A 23,066-nucleotide genomic window follows, 5' to 3' on the forward strand; every position below is an offset into this window, starting at 1 on the left:
GATACATCATGAAGCATTAACCAACCCACCCAGTTTTGTACGCTGCTAAAGCTAATAAGTAGCAATATACTAGCGTCAATTATTTACCAAACAGAGAGTGTAGTTCACGTGCGTAGCTTCATGTGTTATATGCTTATGACTGTATATAACACAGCCATCAACCATTACCTGGAGCGGCATGTCAGGCGAAAACCCAGACAAACATCTGCAGCTCCCCATTAAAATATTTCTCTCTCTCTCTTTCGCCAAACAAAAATATCCCGCTGAGACAATCTGTCATGAACTCGTTAACAGCGCAACACTTGAAACACAGGACAGGGAAGGAGCAAAATATAAAGAAAAGACGGCGCTGTTCAGATGGTTAATCAGCACAACAGTAACGTGCGGCGCCGGTGTTTATTCCTGAAATAATCGTGATGTTTCATTAAAAAATTTCTAATTTATTGGTTATGCATGTCCTGAAACTTTACTTAGTGCACGTCACCCACGTGGTTCCATTCACAATCAGCGGACCAATGGCGAGAAGTGGGGGCTTGCCCAAACGCTGTCGCACATAGGGTCTAAGAGTTTTTGGTTTCGCGTAGCTACATAAAGCTTCTCCGCATAACGAGCCCATGTTGCTGCTAACGCTGCTACTCGTGAAGCGTTACGCAGACACAACAAAATGCAAGATGCGGAAAGCGTGGTGCTGATTGCGATACACCACGCGAGGTTTCAGGGGCACGATCCGGCCCGTGCGCGCACCAAACGGCCACACACAAAGGCGGCGGGAGGATGCCCTTTTGTTTCGTTTTGAAGGCTTTTTCTTTTGTCGCTGGTCGTAGCGGCCTAACGGCGTCTCGCTCGTTACAACGCTCGCCAGTGGCATTCTCTGGGCTACAGGAACTGATTCAATTTGCGAAGCTGCAAAGCGACGACAACCGTAGGAGAGACGCGTAGACGGGTTCGTATATACGTGCCCGCACACCTGCATATACTTTTACACACTCGACGCCTTGTATTGAAAGGGCATCGAATCTACGTGCTTGCCCACCTGATTATTGACATTTAATACACTGCTCGTAAAAGGTCGGAGTGCGTAACCGCATTTACGTGTTCCCTAAGTGTGACTTAAGCTAAATTACCACGAATACCATAAGTTTTTTTTTATTTGCTCGTATAGACTGCACTTGTGGTTAATAAGCGTGTAACGACGCTTTGTTTGTACCTACCATATAGTAAACAATTGAAAACTGAATATCATAACGTGCGCGCGGAGTTAGGCCATATTAACTGACGCTTAAGTTCCACATTCCCCGAACTTTGGCAGCTGACTATCGTATATTATATGCGCAGCCTGGGTAATTTGATAGTACGAACTCACATGTATGCTACTAGTGAAAATCTTTTGTTTTCTTTTTTTAGGTTACAATCGTTAATCGTTCTCGAAGACACGCACATACGCTCGCACACACACAAACACAAAGGACTCCAAGTGCGATTATGTGTGCGTTATGCTCACCTGATGCTCTAACTCACGTAACTGGGCGTATACTGTGGATGTCTAATTAATTACTCCTAGCGTCAAAGTGAACAATCTGAGTGAGACCAGTCAATCTCGATTGTCCCAAAAGATACATAGTAGTCCCTGCGTAAGTCGAAAGCAGAAACAACTGCAGCTGTACGGGACCTTGATGCTTCAGTGATTGCGCATACCACAGTCAACATCCACGTGCCTTAGCAATTCGTTGTGTATCGCTTAGCACGTTCATGTGTCTCAAGAGTTCCTTGTGTATCGCGTGGCAAAACGCGCGTGTAGCGTCCTTGCATGGTTCACCACACCCACGAGAAGGCGGCGGAATAATGCCAGAATGGAAACCTACATAAATCAAAATGGCCACACAGAGGAATAGCGTTTATTCTTCCTTCACATTAGGGCGCGTCGCGAGTTCTATCCACAAGGAAGTGTGAAACGCGGGAAAAACCCACCATTGCTTTCTTTAATTTCAAACGGCGCAGTGACAGACTTGAGGAGTTGGCGGGCCACGCGATAGTTCGTCGTAGCTACAACAATAATTTTGGAACAATGCTATCTGTAGTACTGCTCATTATATATATATATATATATATATATATATATATATATATATATATATATATATATATATATATATATATATATATATATATATATGTGTGTGTGTGTGTGTGTGTGTGTGTGTGTGTGTGTGTGTGTGTATTAAGGATAAGAAAGGTAGGGGGTTAACCAGACCACCAATAATAATATTAATAATAATAATAATAATAATATATTGATAATGATGTAAAGAAGTAAAAGAAGTGAGAACAATACTTTGGCGTAACGTTTACCCATCACACAGTAAACACACCAGCAAAAAAACGCAGGTATTACAGTACTCAGCGCCCCGCCGCGGTGGTCTAGTGGCTAAGGTACTCGGCTGCTGACCCGCAGGTCGCGGGTTCGATTCCCGGCTGCGGCGGCTGCATTTCCGATGGAGGCGGAAATGTTGTAGGCCCGTGTGCTCAGATTTGGGCGCACGTTAAAGAACCCCAGGTGGTCGAAATTTCCGGAGCCCTCCACTACGGCGTCTCTCATAATCATATGGTGGTTTTGGGACGTTAAACCCCACAAACCAATCAATTACAGTACTCAGCCCATCTGGACGCTTTCTCCCCCCGGTACTCGTAATTCTCACGGTGCTTGACTCGACTTCGGCCCGCGGCGGTCGCAGCCGTAAGCGAAATGCTAAAGGACCGGGTCCTGTGCCGTGACAGCGCACGTTAAAGAACGCCCAATGGTGAATTAATATTGCCGGAATTTCCGCATTACGGCATGCATCGCAATCGTACGGTGGTTGTGTCGCGTAATAATAATAATACTAGCAAATGTTGTGGTTTTGCGTTTCGAAGCCACGATGTGCTTATGAGAGACGCCCCAACGGACGGCTCCGGAAATATCAACCCCATGGAGTCCTTTAACGGTCGATTCAATATAGACACACGGGCTTTGATCATTTTGCCTCAATGTAAAATTTTTGTCACATGAGGCCACAGAAATTGTGATTAGAACAGGACGGCGTGTGTGAAAGGTCCACTTCTACAGTCCTTGCAGAAAAAACAAAGCTTGACAAAACTTGCTTGTTCATGCTTTTTCTTCATAGCTTTGCGTCGTAAATCAATTGAACAGCACTGTTTATAGAGCCCAGGTCCATACAGCAAACACTTTCGGCGACAAACACGTAGACACACGAATACTCGAAACGAAAACAAACGTTCTGCCGTGGCTTAGCTCGGTCATGCCAGAATATACGTAGCACGATTGAGATACAAGACAAGACAAGACAAGACAAGACAAGACAGACAGACAGACAGGCAGACAGACAGACAGACAGACAGACAGACAGACAGACAGACAGACAGACAGACAGACATAAGTTGCAATTTGTTCTATCACAACTTTCCATTTTTAAAACTCACTCTCTTATTTTCCTCATTCTCTTCAGAGAAATTAAATTTTTGTTGATGACGCCGACGAAGCACATCATTACTGTGGCCTACTTTCCCATGTTGCTCATCGTCTAACCAGCCACAATGGCTCCATGTTCAAATAAGACACAACGGAAGAAAAAAAAAAAAACGCGCGGCGCCTTTTCACACAAAACAACAGCCCCGGTAAAGCCCATCGCCACCGGCGGATGCGAGGGTGAAAGGGGGAGACATTACACGAACATAAAAGCGGCAGGACGTGTACACACGCAATTGATACGACACAACGACGGAGAGAGAGAGAGATAGAGAGAGTACAAGAAAGCACGGCCGTGTGGGGAAAGGGAGGAGGGTATCCTATGTGCGACGCCGAGCTCTCTCGAGGTCTCGAACCGAGCTCAATTAGCGCGGGCGTCGCCTAATGCCGAGTGACGGTGAAATTTCCGCTCGACACAAAGGCATGCGCGAGCGCCACCACGTGCGTGCGTCCGAATACGCCAGCGCCGCGATCGGCGAAGGCGAGCTCTATGAGAGCTGTTCCCTCTCCACGCTCTCATTGTTGTGGCCCCGGGGTCCCGCTTTATTGTCGCGGGCGTGCCTGCCTGCCTGCCGTGATCGCTCGCGTCGCACTATACACTCCGTCTATATGAGCACGCGGCAGGTTTCCGCGTGTTGCACGTGTTTGTAAAGAACAAACGCACACACCTGAAGACCCACTGAAGGCTGAAGCTGCGAGGAGGAAAGAACAGAGAATATGTGTGCGTGTGTGCCAACTCTTATCTCATTTTTTTTAAACCTTTCTTTTTTTTTCCTCCACAAACGCTCCTTTCCCTTTTATTCTTTCGAAGAGTACACAAAGTTTCTCGGGAGTGTGTAGCGACGGAGACAAATTTACACGCCAATTAGGAGAGTTGTGAAACGTCCTTGTGTGCCATATGGTGGCGACAGCGAGCACTGATGAGAAGACATTTGTGAAGTGAAAACAGCCTTATAGCGACGGAAGCTCCACGCACTTCCGAGAGCGTCGCAGAGCAGAATGACGAATGAATGACAAATACGGGCGCGCCGACGTTCGGTGATGTAAACAAGCTAACGCGAGGACGATTTGGCATGTAGCATTGCATCGAGCGCCTTCACGAAGCTACGCATGCGTGTGCAGTCAAGCCAGCATCACTCGCGGTTCATTGCGAGCGGCGAGCGCAGTATTCGATCGTCGAAGATCTGATATGTAATCAAAAGTGTCCGCAAAATAATGATGAGTCATGATACATGCGTATACTCTAAACGGGAAAAAAAGGGTCATTTGACTCTTATTTGGGCGTTCTGACTTGCCACTTATATGACTCTCTTCGAAGAAGACCGTCAGCTCTCTTGGGGGATCATTTGTACTCTCTTCTGAGAGTCGCCGACCCAAAATAGAGTTGACGTGCCTCATTAAAAACAGTCGTACGCGTGACGAGTCAGGAGTCACAGAAAAAAGTAAGACATACACTCAGCCTTTCTTCTTTTTAAAGAGTGTACCAGCACCGTCGCCGGCTAGTCGCGTGTGCTTGGCCGGCGACAACGCGCGTACCAGTTTTAGTCGGCAAGAAAGCACTCACCCAAGAATATATTACATTCCTGCCAACATTTACGCCTCGCTCACTTGCAACGGAGGCTCAATGAGAGAGAGAGAGAGAGAATTATTTTAATGAGGAGCTGGAAAAGAGGAGGAAGAGGAATGAAATTTATTGTAAGAAACCAGCAGGTTTAGGTGGCCGGGCCTCCCATGACGGGACATCAAGGGCTTGCCTCGACGCCACCTCACGGGCGTGCTGGGTAGCCCAAGTTTGGTCTTCAAGAGCGGTGCTTCGCAGAGCCTCATGGAGCTTCAGGTGAAAACCAGGTTTGTCTGGTTTTACACCCATTAGGCTGCTCCAGGTGCTGGGTGATGACTATGACATATACAATGATAAGCACACAGCACATACAGTAACATACACGCATAACAGTCACATAAGAGACAGTCACACGCACTGCACTATTTACAACGTTACTTTCAAGCCTGTGGCCCGTAAGAATGTCAGTAGCGCTTTTGCGCAGTCTGACGCACGGGAGCTGTTCTGCCATGGGCCTAGAGTATTTTTCCACTCCAAGTTTGTGTCCTGTTGTAGATTAAGGCCATCTTCAGAGACTTTCTCTCTGATGCGTATATCGTACGCTCACAGAGGACGTCATTGATGTCTTCTACGACGTTACATTACGCACAAAATGGTGAGTCTGACACTCCTATTTCGTTCCTGGAGTAATTCGTAAAAACAACGTTTAATCGAATGCGGTGTAAACATGTTTCATCTTGCCTGTTGAGGTTTCACAGCATCCTGAAGTGACACGATGGATCGATCTTGTACAGAGGCCCATACTGTTGGCTATGGTCTCTCCAGAGGGATCGCTGCAGGAGCCAAGCGTGTGCCAACACTAGCGTTACAGTGCCTTGCCTCGAGAAAGGTATCTCGACTATTTCTGCCGAAGTGTGATGTCCAGCTTGGGCACCGTGACGAGTTGGTCCTGCGTGCATCGAGACCTCAGCAACTGCAAAGCTGCTCTTGAGTCAGTGAAGATGACCCAGGACTCAGCTGTTTTGTGCACGATGTAATTAATGGCAGCCCGCAGTGCAGCCAGTTCAGTGTCTGTAGATTAGGTGCAGTGACTGAGAGTGGCAGAGATGGAGACATTAGCAAATAGAAGTCAGACGCCGATGGCAGAAGATGTAGACGTAAGAAAGCCATCAGTAAATATGACAATGGGCTCTGTAGCAGTTTTCCAAATGCTCTAGAGTGAAATATATGAGTGCTGCTCCGGGTGTGCGTCTAATTCTCTTGAACCCAGGCACGAAGGTGACTATAGCCCACGAAGGAGTTTTCCACGATGGTTCTGCATGCATTGATGCGTCTTGATAGTGTAGCGGGAGGAGTCTCCGCACAGGACTGCTGTCTCAAGTAAGCGGATAATCCGGCACTCTGGTGGCATGACGTAAGTGGACTCGAAGAAACTCCTGCTGCAGGAGAACAGGAGCTGAAAGGCGCCTACTTTCAGCAAGGGTTCCGATACTTGATGTCTCCTTTGGTATGCCAAGGCACACCCTCCGGGCCTTTGCTTGAGCTCAAGTCAGTGCTTGTATGTTGGTTTGAGACATTCCATGTATTGCAGGAAGGCTGTAGCGTAGAAGACCTTCGCAGAGAGCGGTATACATTCGTAACATGGCATTAACGGAAAAGCCACCAGCATTGCCTGATAACAAGCGAAAGATGCCCGCGTATGACGCAACTTTTTCTTTTAATATCCGAACGTGGAGAATCCACGTCATTAGCCGATAGATTGTCACGCCCAGAAACTTATGACTTGTCACGTACCGAATGGGAGAATGCGCTACCTTCAATGTGTAGCGTGAGACATCACGCCTCGTAAAAGAAACGGTGGCACACTTTCCTGGTGACATCGTTAGACCTCGTTCGAGTGAGAATTTTTCGATTGAATTGAGAGCTTTCTGCAATCTTGATCGTAAAACACGTCTGTTGCGAGCATTGCTTCATACACAAATGTCATTTGCGTATAGTGAGATTTCAACCGGTGCAGGGATGCACTTTTCAAGTCCAATCAGAGAGATGTTAAATAAGGTCGGACTTAGAACACCCTCCTGGAGAACTCTTTGATGCACTGTGTGTGGGGCAGTGTCAGCTTCTTTTGTGAACATGTAGACTGACCTGTATCAGAGGTAGTCCAAGAGAGAGAGAGAGAGAGAGATAAATAGAGAGGAAAGGCAGGGAGGTTAACCAAGCTTGGCTCGGTTGGCTACCCTACACTTGGGGTGGGGGAAAAGGGGAATAATAGAACGAAAAGAGACAGAAAAGAAGAGGAGTAAGAAAGAGAAGCATGAATAGTCAGCTCGAAACTACACAGCACGGCCTCGCACAGTTATTTCACAAGCGGTCGTGAAGTTTGGTGTTCCTTAAAAAGTACAAGAGGGCTTTCGTGGCTTTGCGCGTATGGGAAGCCGTCGGCCAAGGTCCCAGGATCTTCTCTTCTGTAAGCGGCCGTGAATCCAGCTGACAGAGCTTGGCTTCCATAATACGTCGTTCGGTCTGGTATGCTGGGCAATGACATAGAATGTGCTCAAGCGTTTCCTCGCAGGCGCAGATGTTGCATGCCGAAGTGCTCGCCATTCCAAGGAGACGAGAGTACGAATTCGTGAATGCCACGCCCAACCTCATGCGACACAGTAAAGTTTCAGCGCATCGTGGGAACCCGGATGGCAAACGAAGTTGCAAGTTAGGGTCGATCGAATACAGGTGCGTGTTGGAGAAACCCTGCGTATTCCATTGTAGGAGAGATATACGGCGAGCAAGTGATTGTAGTAGCCTTGCAGCGTCCGTTCTCAAGAGTGGTATGGGCGTGCGCTGGTCTTGGTCATGAGCCGATCGAGCAGCTTCATCTGCGCGGTCATTGCAAACGATTCCGCAATGACTCGGCAACCACTGAAATACAATATCGTGACCTTCCGCGATCGCTTCGTGGTAGTCGTGCCTTATCTGATATACTGATTGTTCATGTAACCCGTGCTGCAGAACAAACCGTAGTGACTGTAAGGCTGACCTGGAGTCGCAAAAGATGGCCCATTGGTTAGGTTCCTGGTGAAGAATGTACTTTACTGCACCTTGAAGTGCTGCGAGCTCTGCTGCTGTCGACGTCGTGGTGTGACAAAACTTGTACTGAAGCAACACATTTTCAGATGGAACAACCACTGCTCCTGTGGAGCTGTTGGAATTAGTGGAGCCATCGGTGTAAACATGTATGCGGTCGAAGTACCTTTCGTCCAACAGACGCAAAGTCAGTTGCTTCAGGGCTAGCGTTGACATGCGTGCCTCCTTAAAGATTCCAGGAACTGATAAGCGCACGTCAGGTTGACGAAGACTCCATGGCGCAGTTGCTGGATGCATGGCAAGTTTGAAGCCAGGCGGTAGTATGTCCTGATGTTTTGTCACGATACCGCAGTACGAAGAATGGGGCCTCCGAGCTGTCAAACACGCTAAATGATGTGACGGTAGCCGTGATAAGTAGTCCAAAATTCAGCGGTGCTTATGACCTCCTACTCCTAATGACTTTAGGGCATGTAGGATAGACGCTGAACACAAAGCGAAGAACGGTTTGGTGCACTAACTGCGATGTATATAACGTTGCATTCGAAGACGCAGAGCCATCTGAAATTACGTATGAGGAATTAGTGGCTGCGCTAAATCGAGCAAAACAAAGCAGCTATAAACATCTAGATCCACCTTAAACTTACTTAACGGTCGAAGTGGTGTATGAGAGGCTCCGGGCTATTCGTCGCCGATCTGAAAAACGTGGTCGTATGACATTGTCTGCAGACGACATATGTGCAGCCAGACGAATGAAAAGCGAATTAAAGTCCCCATGCACAAGCTAGATAAGAGGAAATGGCGGCTTTCCTGCTCAAAGCTAGACCCAAGAAAGCCGCTGTCAAGAAGATGGAGTATTTTTCGTAGCCTGAAAACCCCACTGACCCAATTGCCTCCCTTCAGCTCAGTAGTTTTGTCTCGTGACAACAGCGAGTTGGACATGGCCGAGGCTTTCTGCTCTAAGATCACTGTAGTAGCGGCTCTGTAGCACTGTAGTAGCACTGTAGTAACGACAAGTTTCAACGGCATGCATGCCACCTCGAACTACATTCGATGTGGACAGACTGCACGACATAATAGATGGAACACCTGGACCTTACACACTAACCGGAGACTTCAATGCACATCACCTAGCCTGAGGCGGCAGGGGGACTTCAGTGCGCGGTAGACGCCCTTTTTGGCATCGCACGTACACATCAAAGCGACCTGGTGATTATTAATGATGGGCAACCAACTTTCTTCGAGAATTACTGATGAAGCGCCCTGGACGCCACCATGATCTCCACCTGCCTCATGTATACGGCGACCTGGTTTGATCACATCGAAAGTCAGGGGAGTGACTGACCCACCTACATCACGTTGAGGGAGACTGAAGGAGTATAGTATTCGCATTTCTCTATTTCCTACTGCTCTTCCCGCGCTTCCTTTCAAACATACCACATCATCCTTACTACAACCTTTAACGTCAACTCTCTCTGTTCGAAGAAACGCGCAAAGCCACTACCAAATAGATAATTGCGGTTCCCACTATACAACACGCGAGAACTGCGGCTAACAAAACACTTAATGAGAGCTCGCTATGGGCCAGCAGAGACGTCAGCGTGCGGAATAAGCGGCGTGCTCTTTTTGAGACAGACAGTGCGTGCAGGGGGCAATAAAACGAACAGACGGAGAACGGGCGAAACCGCGTGGACGAGGCGGCGGTGCCATTTCTATTGTCTCGGCGATCAAAAGAGATCGAGGACCTAGGCGGGCAACGTCGCCGACTGGCGCCTGCTTCGTTGACGAAAGGGCACCACGCGTGCAGACGAGTCTCAAACGGCGGCGACCCCCCATCTCCGCGTTGCACGCCGCAGTTGCCCTCCGATGCTCGGCTCAGCTGGTCGATTCACTTTACTGCGGGCGAACGAACTATGGCGAGGAAGTGAGACGCAGTCCGCGTCCGCACCGCGTATTCGGTCAGGCCGAGTGGAAGCAGGATAGAAACATTATTTCCGTTCTCACACAAGTGCAAACATATACGCCCGCCCACAGGCGTGGGGGAAGGGCGGTTGGCCGCTCCCTGTAATGAGATATTAAGGGTGCCAAGTCCACCCCGTATCTTTACCGAGTTTGAACTGTTCAGGTGTTCTACCACGTAGGTGTTCTACCACGGAGCCACGTAAGTGCTTGAAACTGCTTCGTTAAAAGGAAAATAGAGAGAAACGCTTTATGAATACCACGCAGTGCGATGAATAACACTGCGTGGAAGCATCATGGTATCGCACCAGACATCAAACCACGTGAACGAGTGGTCGGTTCAAAAGCCCATCAGTTACAAATGACACAGGCATAATTAATCATCGCAATCGGCAACAGCCTGTATAAAACTCGAGGAGCGGCGCAGGTGCACGTGTTGTCTTAGAGCCACGTATATAATGAGTATGCACTTCACCAATTTTGCAAATGTAAAAATTATGTCGTAGTGGGCACCTAGAAACTGTACTTGCAGTATGCACTCTATGTCAGTTTGAAGCTGATGTTACGCGCACCCACGTTCCTGTCCCTGCGGCACGGTTGAGGTGTCCACTGGGAAGCGCGAAGCTATAGGCTATTGATTGAGAAGGCGATCTGAACGGGTCCCGTTTACGCTGTCTCGTTTTACTCTTAAGGGCGAAGCTAAAGTGTCCTTCGAGTTTTGGTTAACAATAATGAAAGCCGAAGATATCTCTAAAGTTACACTCAATGAACTGTTCAACTGCGATCTTTACTTCTGTAAAAGCTGGTGACCCAAGGTAGGCCACTGTGGGAACACATTAACGCTTCCTTTTCATTTTTGCATTCATTGAGAAGCTTGTTTTTTTTTTTAGAACTCGATCAACGGCGCAGAAGTAAAGTGGGAGAAAGTGCTGCTACAATTAAAGTTAGCCCCTCTTATGGACAACACTGCAGACGCCTGTGCGTTTACGAACCTTGGGCGGACTCCGCGAGAAGCCAAGGGCGATACCGAGACGTGTCCAGGCGAAAGAAACTTAAGCGAAACTGCCGCACACGCATTCGTCGTGGAATGCGAAGCTGTGAGAAAAAAGAAGAGACAGAGACCCTAACGAGGTTTAATTGCCGGCGCCATGCCTCGTGCCAAGAATAGGCATTGACCTCCCCTCTGTTCATGCTCCACTTGAAATAATGCGCAGCCGCAGCCTTAACCCTTCCCGTGTCCTTGTTTCGGAGACAAGCGCATCCATCTTGAAGGCGACGGAGGATGCTTCGATGCTCGACGCGAGAGTGACAAAGTGTTCCGAGTAAGTACGTGAGGAATGCGTGTGCTTACTACGCCGCAGTGACAAGCCGGATCTTCGTGTCCGGAACGCAGTGGAGAATGGGAGAGTTACATACGCAGGCCATGTCAGAGAGATGAAGTTGGTGCGAACGCTCACCGACGGAGGCCTGACACCATCTTAGTGTTAATGTAAGAAACCTACATATGGTGACGTCACGAGCGATGTGTCACTGGTGCGGTATGTACCTCGAAATAAAGCCCGTGCAGACTAACTTATATAACAGACGTAGAGACTTCACTACAATTGTACGGGACTTCAAATGAGGGTTCACATGGGAGGAGGCAAACGAGCAAGGTGGAGACAGAAAGTTAGGTCGGACGATGAGATTAAAGGTATGCAGGTATCACGTGGCAGAAAAAAGCACAAGGCCGGGGTCGATCGGCAGAACATGGGAGAGGCCTTTGCGCTGCAGTGGGCGTGATCAGGTTGTTGTTGTTGTTGTTGTTGTTGTTGTTGTTGTTGTTGTTGTTGTTGATTAGGGTGATGATGATGATGATGATGATGATGATGACGAACGTGTGTGTTCATAATCAATGGTCCAATGCCAAGGCTGGCCTTTGTCATCTTGCTGGCCGACGTGATGGCTATCTACCTCAAGGGTATACACCCGAATATCTGCCTCAGTAAAAAGAAACACCGGGCGTACGTGGAACACGGAGCACAGTGAGAAAATAGATGGATGGATGTATCCGGCTGTGCGCTTTAGATCGGGCGGTGGCTCACGCCACCTAGCCATAAAGAATCTCACTCGCGCCTCGATTGTAGCCACCAATCCGTTAACCTCCTCCTGGTTATTTCTACCCGTTTAAAGTCTATTTCGCTTTCACTGTCCCTGAACCCCAATGCTTAGAAAAATTCGGCGCCATTCTCTTCGACTATAGGACGGAGTCCTTTACAGAACAATTTAATATGTTCAGCCGTTTCCTCCTCCTCTCCACACGCACTACACACCGTGGCTGTGCCTTCGTATTTTGGTTGGTCCGCAATACTCTCGTTCTATAGCCTCGAAGAGCAGAGAACCAGAAGAATTGTCGTAGATCTTTTCTCTTGCAATTTCCTGCTTGAAAATTCTGTAGGTTTCCAGTGATGATTTCGTAAGCATTCCCATCTTCCACATGTCCCTCTCTGTTTCCTTCACCTTCTTCTTAACCGATGTTTCCTTTTGGCTTGGTATTCTACTGTTGTTTAAATACTTGCTTGAAAATTTTCGAGTTCGCTTCCTTCATTTAGTATAAACGTTCTTCATGTACAAGTAGCTGAAAACTTTCCTAGCCCAACGCCCTCTCCCATTTTTCTCTATCGCTCTTCAAATCATATCTTGCTGCTAGCTTCCCTGCACTCAAACGATGTCCATCCCATGTCATTCTGTACCCGCTGGCTTGGGGTATTTCCGTGTGCTCCCAAAGCAAGTCTACCTATGTCACGTTGTTTAATTTCCAATTTCGCTTGAACTTCCGATTTCATGCACAAGACCGCATTGCCGAACGTCAAACCCGGGACCATGACACTTTTCCAAATCCTTCTCACAACGTCATACCTATTGTAGTTCCACAGTGCCACATTTTTCATCACAGCTGCATTGTTGGTGCCCTTAGTCATTACGTATCTTTCGTGCTGCCTTAGATACTCAGCCTTGTTATATTTATCCATACGCCCAAATATTTATATTTATCCGCTATTTATAGCGTGACTTTCTGTATCTTACGCTCACTGCCTTTGTTATCATTAAAAATCATGCGAGCAAAAGCCGGAGGAGCGACCTTTCTAGATAGTGTTGTGAAGTCTCTCGGGGTACTTTACAAGTACATTTGCAAAATACCCATAACGCCACACATATTCAGAATTTTTCGAAGTAAACAAGCACTTATTATTCGTCCCTCTGATGTACCCGCGACACATCTGTAAGATATTATTAGAACACTGTTGTTTCTGCGGCTGATAACGACGAAGAATTATAGCTGAGCTCTGTGTAACGGGTACGAAGGCACGTCATTCAGCGCAATTCCTCTCCCGACATGACGCCTGCACACGATCTTTTTGCAAGGTATTTTCAAGCAATGTCGTGGCTCTGTGGCGCAACGCTCGAAAGCCGAGCAGAAGGCCTAGGTGCGAATTCCTCTCGGTCCTGGATATCTCTCTCTCATTTCGCGAGATAAGCGCTTACAGACACCGGCGGCGGCGCACAGTTACGCCACCAAATCGACGTTTGTGTAAAAGATAAGCAGTGAGCACTTCCTGAAGTTTTCAGTTTGGTTGTAACCACAATGAAAATATTGTAGATTTAAATGACCACTTCAATTACATGAAAATTGTACGGAAAGAAAATAACTGCTCTTCAAGGTATATCCGAAATACAGGCAAAGCCGCCTGTGCGCTTACTGTAAGCTTGAAAATTCATTCGAATGAAGGGCACGACGCAAGAGAGGCTTCGGCCGATTTCACAAGGTATGAGCGAAACGTAATGCGTAGTTCAATGCATAGTAGACCCTCACTGAATATGCCATCTGCAGTACTAAAACGGCAAACAAAATCTACAGAGCTGTGCACTTAGCTGTGGCGATTTTATCGTCCAGCATGTAAACTAGCTACGCGATATATTCATGACAAATGCCTTTCAATTTTTTTTTATTTTCTTGGTGAGCAGTCACCATAGTCGGATGTTTGAGTTTAAACACGCACTGAGAAGAAACTTGCCGCAAGAAGCTGCAACTTTCGGATTCGGGTCCTGTCAACCACGCCTACTCACCCTCTTGAGTGCTAACTCGCGTTCACACTCACGTGCACTCACAATCACGAGTACTGATTCACGTCTATTGTACTCACGACTAGCCTCACTCAAGAGTTCTCAATCAAGTTCACACTCACGTCCACTCACACTCGTCACGTTCGAATCACTGCCAGTGAGTGTGCCGAGCTACGCTGCCAGGAGCAAGTTGCCTTTTTAGATGCGGAGCATCTAATACTCGAGGCTTGTAGTGCGGCGCCGTCCGCAAGCTTCCTCTTCCTTCTTCCACCATCTGTGCATCCCTTCCTCCTCTACACACCGCGCGCGCTTCACTCCTCCACCATCTGTGCACCCTTCCTCCTCTACACACCGCGTGCGCTTCTCCTCTTCACGAACATTCGCTAGCTGTATAATGTAGCGCGCATGCACCGTCACGCTTCGAGAACATCGGAAGCTGACGCGCGCGCATGCGCCGTCGCGCTTCGAGAACATCGGCAGCTGACGCGCGCGCATGCGCCGTTGCGCTTCTCCCTTTTCTCGAACATTCGACAGCTGACGCGCGCATGCACCGTCACCCACCATCTGTGCCACGCGCGCTTCTCCCCTTCGAGAACATTCTACAATTCTCCTGATTCTCCAGTGGACGCGCATGCGCCGTCACGCTTCGAGAACATTCAACATCTGACAGTGCATGCGCCGTCGCGCTGTATATATACTCAAGGTCGGCGCTCGCTCGCTCAGTTGCCGCTCGTCGGTTGGTTTGTACGGCGCGTCGACGTCCAAAGTCGCGGTGAAATGAATTCCAACGAATCCACAAACACAATGATCGACGTCCCTTCGACCAGCGCCGCCCTTTCGCATACGTGTGTACGTGTTCACTCATTTAACACCCCCTCCTACAACCACGTTAACCAATTTAGCCATCGACCCAAGTAAGTCGCAATTTAACACCCCATTTCACAACCACGTTAACCAATTTAGCCATCGACCCAAGTAAGTCGCACTTTAACACCCCGTTAACCAATTATATGCTCCGCATTCTCCTCAGTGTTCCCCCGAGGGAAGCTGCGGGCAATTTTTTGTCCACTTTCATTTCTTGGCATCTGTGTCACAATTACTACAATAACCTTAAGACAGTACAATTAACGTCTCCCACATCTCCCTTGGCTTCGTCATCTGCTGCTTTTCATTAAGGCTGTGAGCGTTATGCCAAACAGAAAAACGAGTCCCCGAAACTACCTTACTCCACTCACACAGAAGCGTGATCCAGCCCTGGATTGAAGAAAAAGAGAGAGAGAACTAAGAGCTTATTTTCCAAACAAGTGTTCCGAGCGATGCCTGCTACCAGTCAGCAATAGAAAATTTGTGTGTTCCAAAATAAATACGAAAAATGCGGCTAAGCTTTCGGAGGTACAATCTTCCCATGTGGAACGACGTAACCAGGCCTGTATACAATATCTTAGTTCATGATATATATCGCTTTCCTTTCGTCCTAACACTTATTTAGCGCTTCTACAAAGCAAATGCCAACTTGCACCATTGGGAGACGCGAAAATGTGCCTTTAAAAAGAAACTACGCGTAACTGCATGCCGAAGTGTACGTAGGGAAGCTTGACATACGTTAACCGCCGTTACATGGTGTTGCCGTGAGGCGTTCTTGAGCAGCGTGGGAAACAATGTGAAACGCATTGCGAAACTGTGTCGAGACGCGCGTGCCCCTTGCATTGCTGCGGGCTTTTATGCACTGCCTTGACATCTGTCTAAATGGAGAAAAGGAATGCCGGCTGAATTGCACGACGGCCCACCCTGTTGCGCCATATGCATAGCGACAAGCTCCGACCGCCCCACTCTACGCCGGCGGAAACTTTTGACAGACACGCGGTAATACTACGAAAAACGAAGAGCGCGTTCAGTTTATGAACTATACCAATGAAGAGAGACAATCGTGCACTCATAATTTCTGTTATGCCAAACCACGTCTACCAATTGGAAAAATTGGGAGAGGTCCGCTTGCGGTTGCCACGTCGAATATATATATATATATATATATATATATATATATATATATATATATATATATATATATATATATATATATATATATATATATATATATATATATATATATATATAAAATAAGGGAAAGAAGTGTATACCTAAGGGCTCGTTTTTCCGTGTTTTTAACACAATAATAATGAGATATAACAGACAGTAATGCCAAGGAATGTACAGGGGAAGTTATTAACATTAATGGAATGTAAATAAGAAGAAAGGAAAGTGGATGAAAAAATTACCAACTGTAAGCAGGAATCGAACCTACGACCTTCGAATTACGCGTTCGATGCTCTAACCACTGAGCTATTACAGCGGCACTCCCTCCATCCACTTTTTTGGGTTTATCTGTGAATTTAGAAGTAGGAGCGACAGTCAGCGCCATCTATAAGCCAAACAACGAGTGTGAAAACACTCTTATGCGCATGTTTGGCGTCACGTAGCACGTGAACTTATTATGAGCGGGCAGCTGATTAATTGTCCCTCTTATACAACCTAAACACACCAAGTCTGCCAGTACGAGACCCTCGTTCAATGAAATAAGGGAAAGAAGTGTATACCTAAGGGCTCGTTTTTCCGTGTTTTTAACACAATAATAATGAGATATAACAGACAGTAATGCCAAGGAATGTACAGGGGAAGTTATTAACATTAATGGAATGTAAATAAGAAGAAAGAAAAGTGGATGAAAAAATTACCAACTGTAAGCAGGAATCGAACCTACGACCTTCGAATTACGCGTTCGATGCTCTAACCACTGAGCTATTACAGCGGCACTCCCTCCATCCACTTTTTTGGGTTTATCTGTGAATTTAGAAGTAGGAGCGACAGTCAGCGCCATCTATAAGCCAAACAACGAGTGTGAAAACACTCTTATGCGCATGTTTGGCGTCACGTAGCACGTGAACTTATTATGAGCGGGCAGCTGATTAATTGTCCCTCTTATACAACCTAAACACACCAAGTCTGCCAGTACGAGACCCTCGTTCAATGAAATAAGGGAAAGAAGTGTATACCTAAGGGCTCGTTTTTCCGTGTTTTTAACACAATAATAATGAGATATAACAGACAGTAATGCCAAGGAATGTACAGGGGAAGTTATTAACATTAATGGAATGTAAATAAGAAGAAAGAAAAGTGGATGAAAAAATTACCAACTGTAAGCAGGAATCGAACCTACGACCTTCGAATTACGCGTTCGATGCTCTAACCACTGAGCTATTACAGCGGCACTCCCTCCATCCACTTTTTTGGGTTTATCTGTGAATTTAGAAGTAGGAGCGACAGTCAGCGCCATCTATAAGCCAAACAACGAGTGTGAAAACACTCTTATGCGCATGTTTGGCGTCACGTAGCACGTGAACTTATTATGAGCGGGCAGCTGATTAATTGTCCCTCTTATACAACCTAAACACACCAAGTCTGCCAGTACGAGACCCTCGTTCAATGAAATAAGGGAAAGAAGTGTATACCTAAGGGCTCGTTTTTCCGTGTTTTTACAGTTGGTAATTTTTTCATCCACTTTTCTTTCTTCTTATTTACATTCCATTAATGTTAATAACTTCCCCTGTACATTCCTTGGCATTACTGTCTGTTATATCTCATTATATATATATATATATATATATATATATATATATATATATATATATATATATATATATATATATACTGGCGATCGCTCTGGAAAATTTTATTATAGCGAATACACAACACGATGCTCCCCTAATTCTCAATCATAATAACACTCTTTTAGGAGAATCAGACTGTATAAGTAACAGATATTATTTTGCCGATGGAAACTTCAAAACACAATTCATACGCATTCAAAAGAACATTGCCATCACTAATTGTGTACTGCTATCTATCTATCTATCTATCTATCTATCTATCTATCTATCTATCTATCTATCTATCTATCTATCTATCTATCTATCTATCTATCTATCTATCTATCTATCTAGCCGCCTACGACTTTTACCTCTCCTGGCCGTTTCGATAACGGTATCGATACCAAACTTGACATGGCATAACATCACTTTATGAAGAACATATCTGACTAGTCATGACATGAAAATCATGACATGTATGTCATGAATGTCATTATTTACATTGCATGGTCCTGCAGATCTTGCGGTGGTTTTGTTTACATGGCATGGTGCAAAACTGCTTTGGTATGACATGATTGCATGGTGAACACAAGTTACAGACCCTAACATGAAAATCATAACATGCGTATCATGTAACAACATGACTACAAGCCACGCTCATGATGCGCTCACGGTTGTTTCGCTATCGTCACATATACCTTGGTATTGCGGTACGTGAATGGTTGACGAAGTTAGTGACTGGTGCAAACATAATAATAATGAGATGCGTGTCATGTATCAACATGACTACATGCACGCTCATGATGCGCTGGCGGCCGTTTCGCTAGCTTCACTTATACCAATATTGGTATTACGGGACTTGAATGGATGACAAAGATATGATACCAGTGCAAACATAATAAACATTAGATGCGTGTCATGTAACAACATGACCACATGCTATGCTCATGATACTCTCACCGCCGTTTCGCTAGCTTCGCATATGCCAAATTTGGTATTACGTGACGTCAATGGATGACGAAGGTATGTGACCTGTGCAAACAGGATAATCATGAGATGTGTGTCATGTGATAACATGACTGCCTGCCACAGTCAAGGCGCCACTGCATTTCAATGTGAGGCGGTGTACGTGCTCGCCGGCGTTCATTTCGTCACGTCACGCCAGCGTTGCGACGCCAGGCGCCGGTTTTGCCGTATACTCGCAGGCGTGCGCCGCGCTGCGTTTCTTTGACGCATGCGCATTTGAGCGCGTTCGCCGTCCCTCCATCACGAAAAGAGGGAGACGCAGTGTTGTCTGGGTAAGAGCCAAACCTCATAAGCGCGAAAATGCACGCGACAGCGACGAGCGATGCGACGTAGATCTTCTTCGCGCGATCAGTCGATAGAGCAGGTAAACCTCATTCACGCAACGGCTTCGGCGAGTGAACTCCACTGTTGCTGGCATGAGTCCGTCTATACTCGCACCAAGAAAACCGCGTAGTGCGCGGTATGCAATTTAAAAATAATATATATTGTTGTGTAATGGAATGGAAAGTTTTTATGAATGCCTTGCAACACTTTTTTTATATGCACATGCGTAAACATTGCGTTATTTCTTGTTGCGCATACGTGACTAGGGCAGGGTCACGTGCACCTATGTAGTCTTTGTCTTTTCCAGTTTTTCGCTATTGGCTGCTTGAGCCCCGCACTTCCGGGCGATGAGCGACAGTTTCCTAATCTGGAGAACCGAGCGATCGCGCGAATGCCCTGTTTCGTCGCTCATAGCATCGCTCGTCGCTGTCGCGTGCATTTTCGCGCTTATGAAGTTTGCTCTTAATGCATCGGCGCGAATTTCGCGCCTGTTGCCGTCGGGCCACGCCGACTGACGCTGGTCGCGCCGGTCGCGCCTGGCGTCAAACTGTAGAGTTTTCGCGTTTTGCTAACGTAGCGTCCCTGTGCCCAGCGTGCGCGCGCGTCAACGCTGCATACGAGTATATTGGGACCTTCATGATGCAAACGCGGCCGTTTTGCTAGCTCCACATATACCAAATTTGGTGTTACGTAACGTCAATGGAGGACGAAATATATTACCGGTGCAAACATGATAATCCTGACATCCGTGTCATTGAAGAATATGTCAGTTTACCGTGCTAATAGCGTGCTCGCGGTTGTTTCGCTAGCTCCACGTGTACTAAATTTGGTATGACGTGACGTGAATAGATGACAAAAGTAAACGACACATGTAAACATGATAATCATGACACGGAAGTCATGTACGGCATCACTGGCCTCCACCTCGTAACGTTGTGCTGATTTTAAAGTGACATATCAAGGTTTCTTATTCGTGCTTTGCATATCATTGATTCCCACGGTACGTGGGATCTGCCAATTTTTTTTATTGCATGTAGACACAACAGCGATTGTGCTACTGCCGGAACGGTCTGCTCGAACTGTTAGTCTACCAAAAATTCTCAAATATATCAAACACAGCTGTCACCGTGATCTGTAGCGCGTTTCAACGCTTCTTAATGCGGCTCACCCTGACTGAGTAAGCAAATTTGCCCGATCCAGATTTCCCTGGCGTACTGTTGCTTTAAAATTTTCATTCCTATATTTCTTGTTTGCAGTCTCCCTTCCTGCACTGATTCCTTCTACATTGTACGGGTAGATGTTACTAGCACAAGTAATCTGTCAATGTATAATATTTGACGATCCTCTCGTAACTACACATGCCTTTCATGCCTTTCAACTGGTGAGTGTTATTGTTATGCGTTTATCTGTATAAATAGCGCTCATTCGCCAATCTTATTGTTACACCACATCTTGTGAGATATATACTGGGCATTGCTCTGGAAACTTTCATCATAGCGAATACACAGCACAATTCTGTCCCAAATTCAACCACACTATAATCTCAATTCTAATAACACTCCTTTAAGAGAATCAGACTGCATAAGTAACGGATATTATTTTTCCAATGGAAACTTCAAAACACAATTCATACACATTTCAAAAGAACATTACCATTACTTATTGTGTACTGTTATGTTTCGCCGCGTATCACAGAGAACTAGAGCAGTCAGTGACCTTCATTCTGGAGACGAAGGCGATGCGTGACATTTATCGGGAAAAAAATGCGGGAGAGGTGTATGAACACAAAAGTACGGTTCACATCTGAATATATTTGAGGCTCGTCGTTAAGGCAACACCAACGTCAAACCACGAAGAAAAGTGAGAAGGAAGCTTCCCCTAAAAGAGTTCCTGACCCTCTCAGAGTTCAAAGAAGAGAGCATGACTTCTCTCTCACCTTCACTACATTTCCTAAACGCGAAATATCCACCTCATCACCTGTTTCGTCATAAAACACATGGCCAATGACATCACCGAGCGATGAGCCTATCGAAATTGCGTGCGCGGCTGTACGCCGTCTTGTATCGAAAGCACTCAAAACCGAAATCAGTCGATCACGCCCGTTAGTCAAGAAAGAAGAGGTGGGGTGGGCGTGAGACTGCGTGACGAAACGTGGAAATATGCAGTTCAAAACCTATATCACTCTTAAACGAGAGTTTTTTTCCTCATTACGCCCCTTTCAACAAACTGCTGGCGTCGCAAATTGTGCCTAAACGATTATAAAAACGCCAGGACAAGAAGAAGCATTAGTTTTTTTTTTTATATCTGGATGTTGTTAACGGGCCCTTTGAATGTCTCTCCAGCGTTGTCGTTCTTAACAGCCTCTTAAGTATACAGTAGTAGATAATTAGGAACATATATGTCATTGTAACCGAAGTACACCAAGGCTCCTGAGGGTGGTCTGCCCGACCTGCTCTACAGCCGCAACTATACAATCCTGATAGCTTGTGCAGAAGTATCGCCGTTCGATGCCCGACACCAGCGCTTATCGCACACGGCGCGACCGTCCGCAAAAGTCAGTCCCATTCGGAAGCAATTTGTCATAGCATTGTGGCGTCCAGGCGCCGCGCTGGCAGACACAAGGCGGGCGTAAACGGCGCGACAAAGGCAGAAGGCGACCACAAGCCACCACCACAATGGCCCCGATTCTTCCGTCATCCTCTTCGTCAACTTCCCAGCCGGCAAGCAAAGAGCTTTCCGACGGCTCTTCTTCTCCTATTATTCCCGCTTCTACAAGAAATAAACACCCTAGAAGCCTTTGGCACCACTGCCGCCTGATTTTTTTCTTCTTTCCGCAACGCGAGCGGTAAATAAACAACGGAATCAAACGCAAAGCAGATCGCCAAAGGCGCTTGGCGCGTCGCATTGCGCATGAACAACGCGCGCACACACGAGGTCTGTTTTGTTGTTGCCAGTGGTGGCACAGTCGCTGTATAAAAAGCAAGGGTTTGGCAACGCAGTGTAGCGTCGTCGGGGTAGATTGGGTGGGATGACCAAGATCAGGCAGGTCATGAAAGCAGGACGTCCATTTAGGAAACTTGAAAAAAGGGATTTATTTGCATTCAAAGAAAAGTTAACTGGTCATCGTTGTTCCCCCTCCGGCGCCCGCCGTCTCCTCCGTCCTTTTTATCCCTCTCGTTGCCGCCCCTCTCCCTCTATATCCGGTCCATCAGTCCACTTCACGAAAGGCAGGGGCGGCCCGCAGTAAGAGGGGGGGATCAAGGGGGTGAATCGTCCACCCGGAACCCGACTTCCCCTCAGCTCTATGCTCAGTTGTTCCGGGTGGACCCATCCCTCCAAGAAGCAGCGACGAATCTTTCGTTCCCCGAAACCGCCGCCGCATTCCGCAGGGCCAAGCCGTGGCGCCAGCGCACCGTCCCGCGACACAATGGTCAGCCTCAACAGTCGCTGCGTTCGCGGAACTGAGTGGCGGCGACATCGCGCTCGCCTCGAAGACGTCACTGGCAGCGGGACGCAACAGACTCCTCCGCCGCCGAAAGACTCGACTCGAGGGTGGCCAACTGTCGGGTCACCTGAAGCGTCGAGACGACATGTGCAAACACTCGGCCTCTCTGGGCCTCAGCACTCGCATCACCAATAACCCTGTTCCAGGGATACACAACACAAGCACACACACTCTGGTCGGCGTGCCCGAGCGACACGCCCACCGGACGCCAAAACTGCCATAATTTTACCCCATGATTGCCCTCTCTTTCTTTCTTTTTTTTTTTTTTTGTGGTGGTCAGCCCTTGGAAAAAAATCTAAATGCCGTGACCTCAGCCGCGATAGAAACACATCAGTAAAAAAA

At 47.0% G+C, this 23,066-nt stretch overlaps 2 protein-coding genes across 2 annotated transcripts in view; both read right to left on the bottom strand.

Moving 5' to 3' along the window:
- LOC142796475 (uncharacterized) overlaps nt 1-23,066 on the bottom strand; it is a 378,314-nt gene that overhangs the window by 283,356 nt on the left and 71,892 nt on the right. The gene's annotated exons all lie outside the window — the stretch shown is intronic.
- Nucleotides 22,717-23,066, bottom strand: part of LOC142793233 (uncharacterized) — a 76,860-nt gene continuing 76,510 nt past the window's right edge. Inside the window, exon 3 of the mRNA XM_075885766.1 lies at nt 22,717-22,861. Coding sequence (XP_075741881.1) covers nt 22,717-22,861 — 145 coding nt within the window. The remainder of the gene's footprint in view (nt 22,862-23,066) is intronic.

The sequence above is a fragment of the Rhipicephalus microplus genome, chromosome 2, assembly GCF_043290135.1.
Source record: "Rhipicephalus microplus isolate Deutch F79 chromosome 2, USDA_Rmic, whole genome shotgun sequence".
NCBI lineage: Eukaryota > Metazoa > Arthropoda > Arachnida > Ixodida > Ixodidae > Rhipicephalus > Rhipicephalus microplus.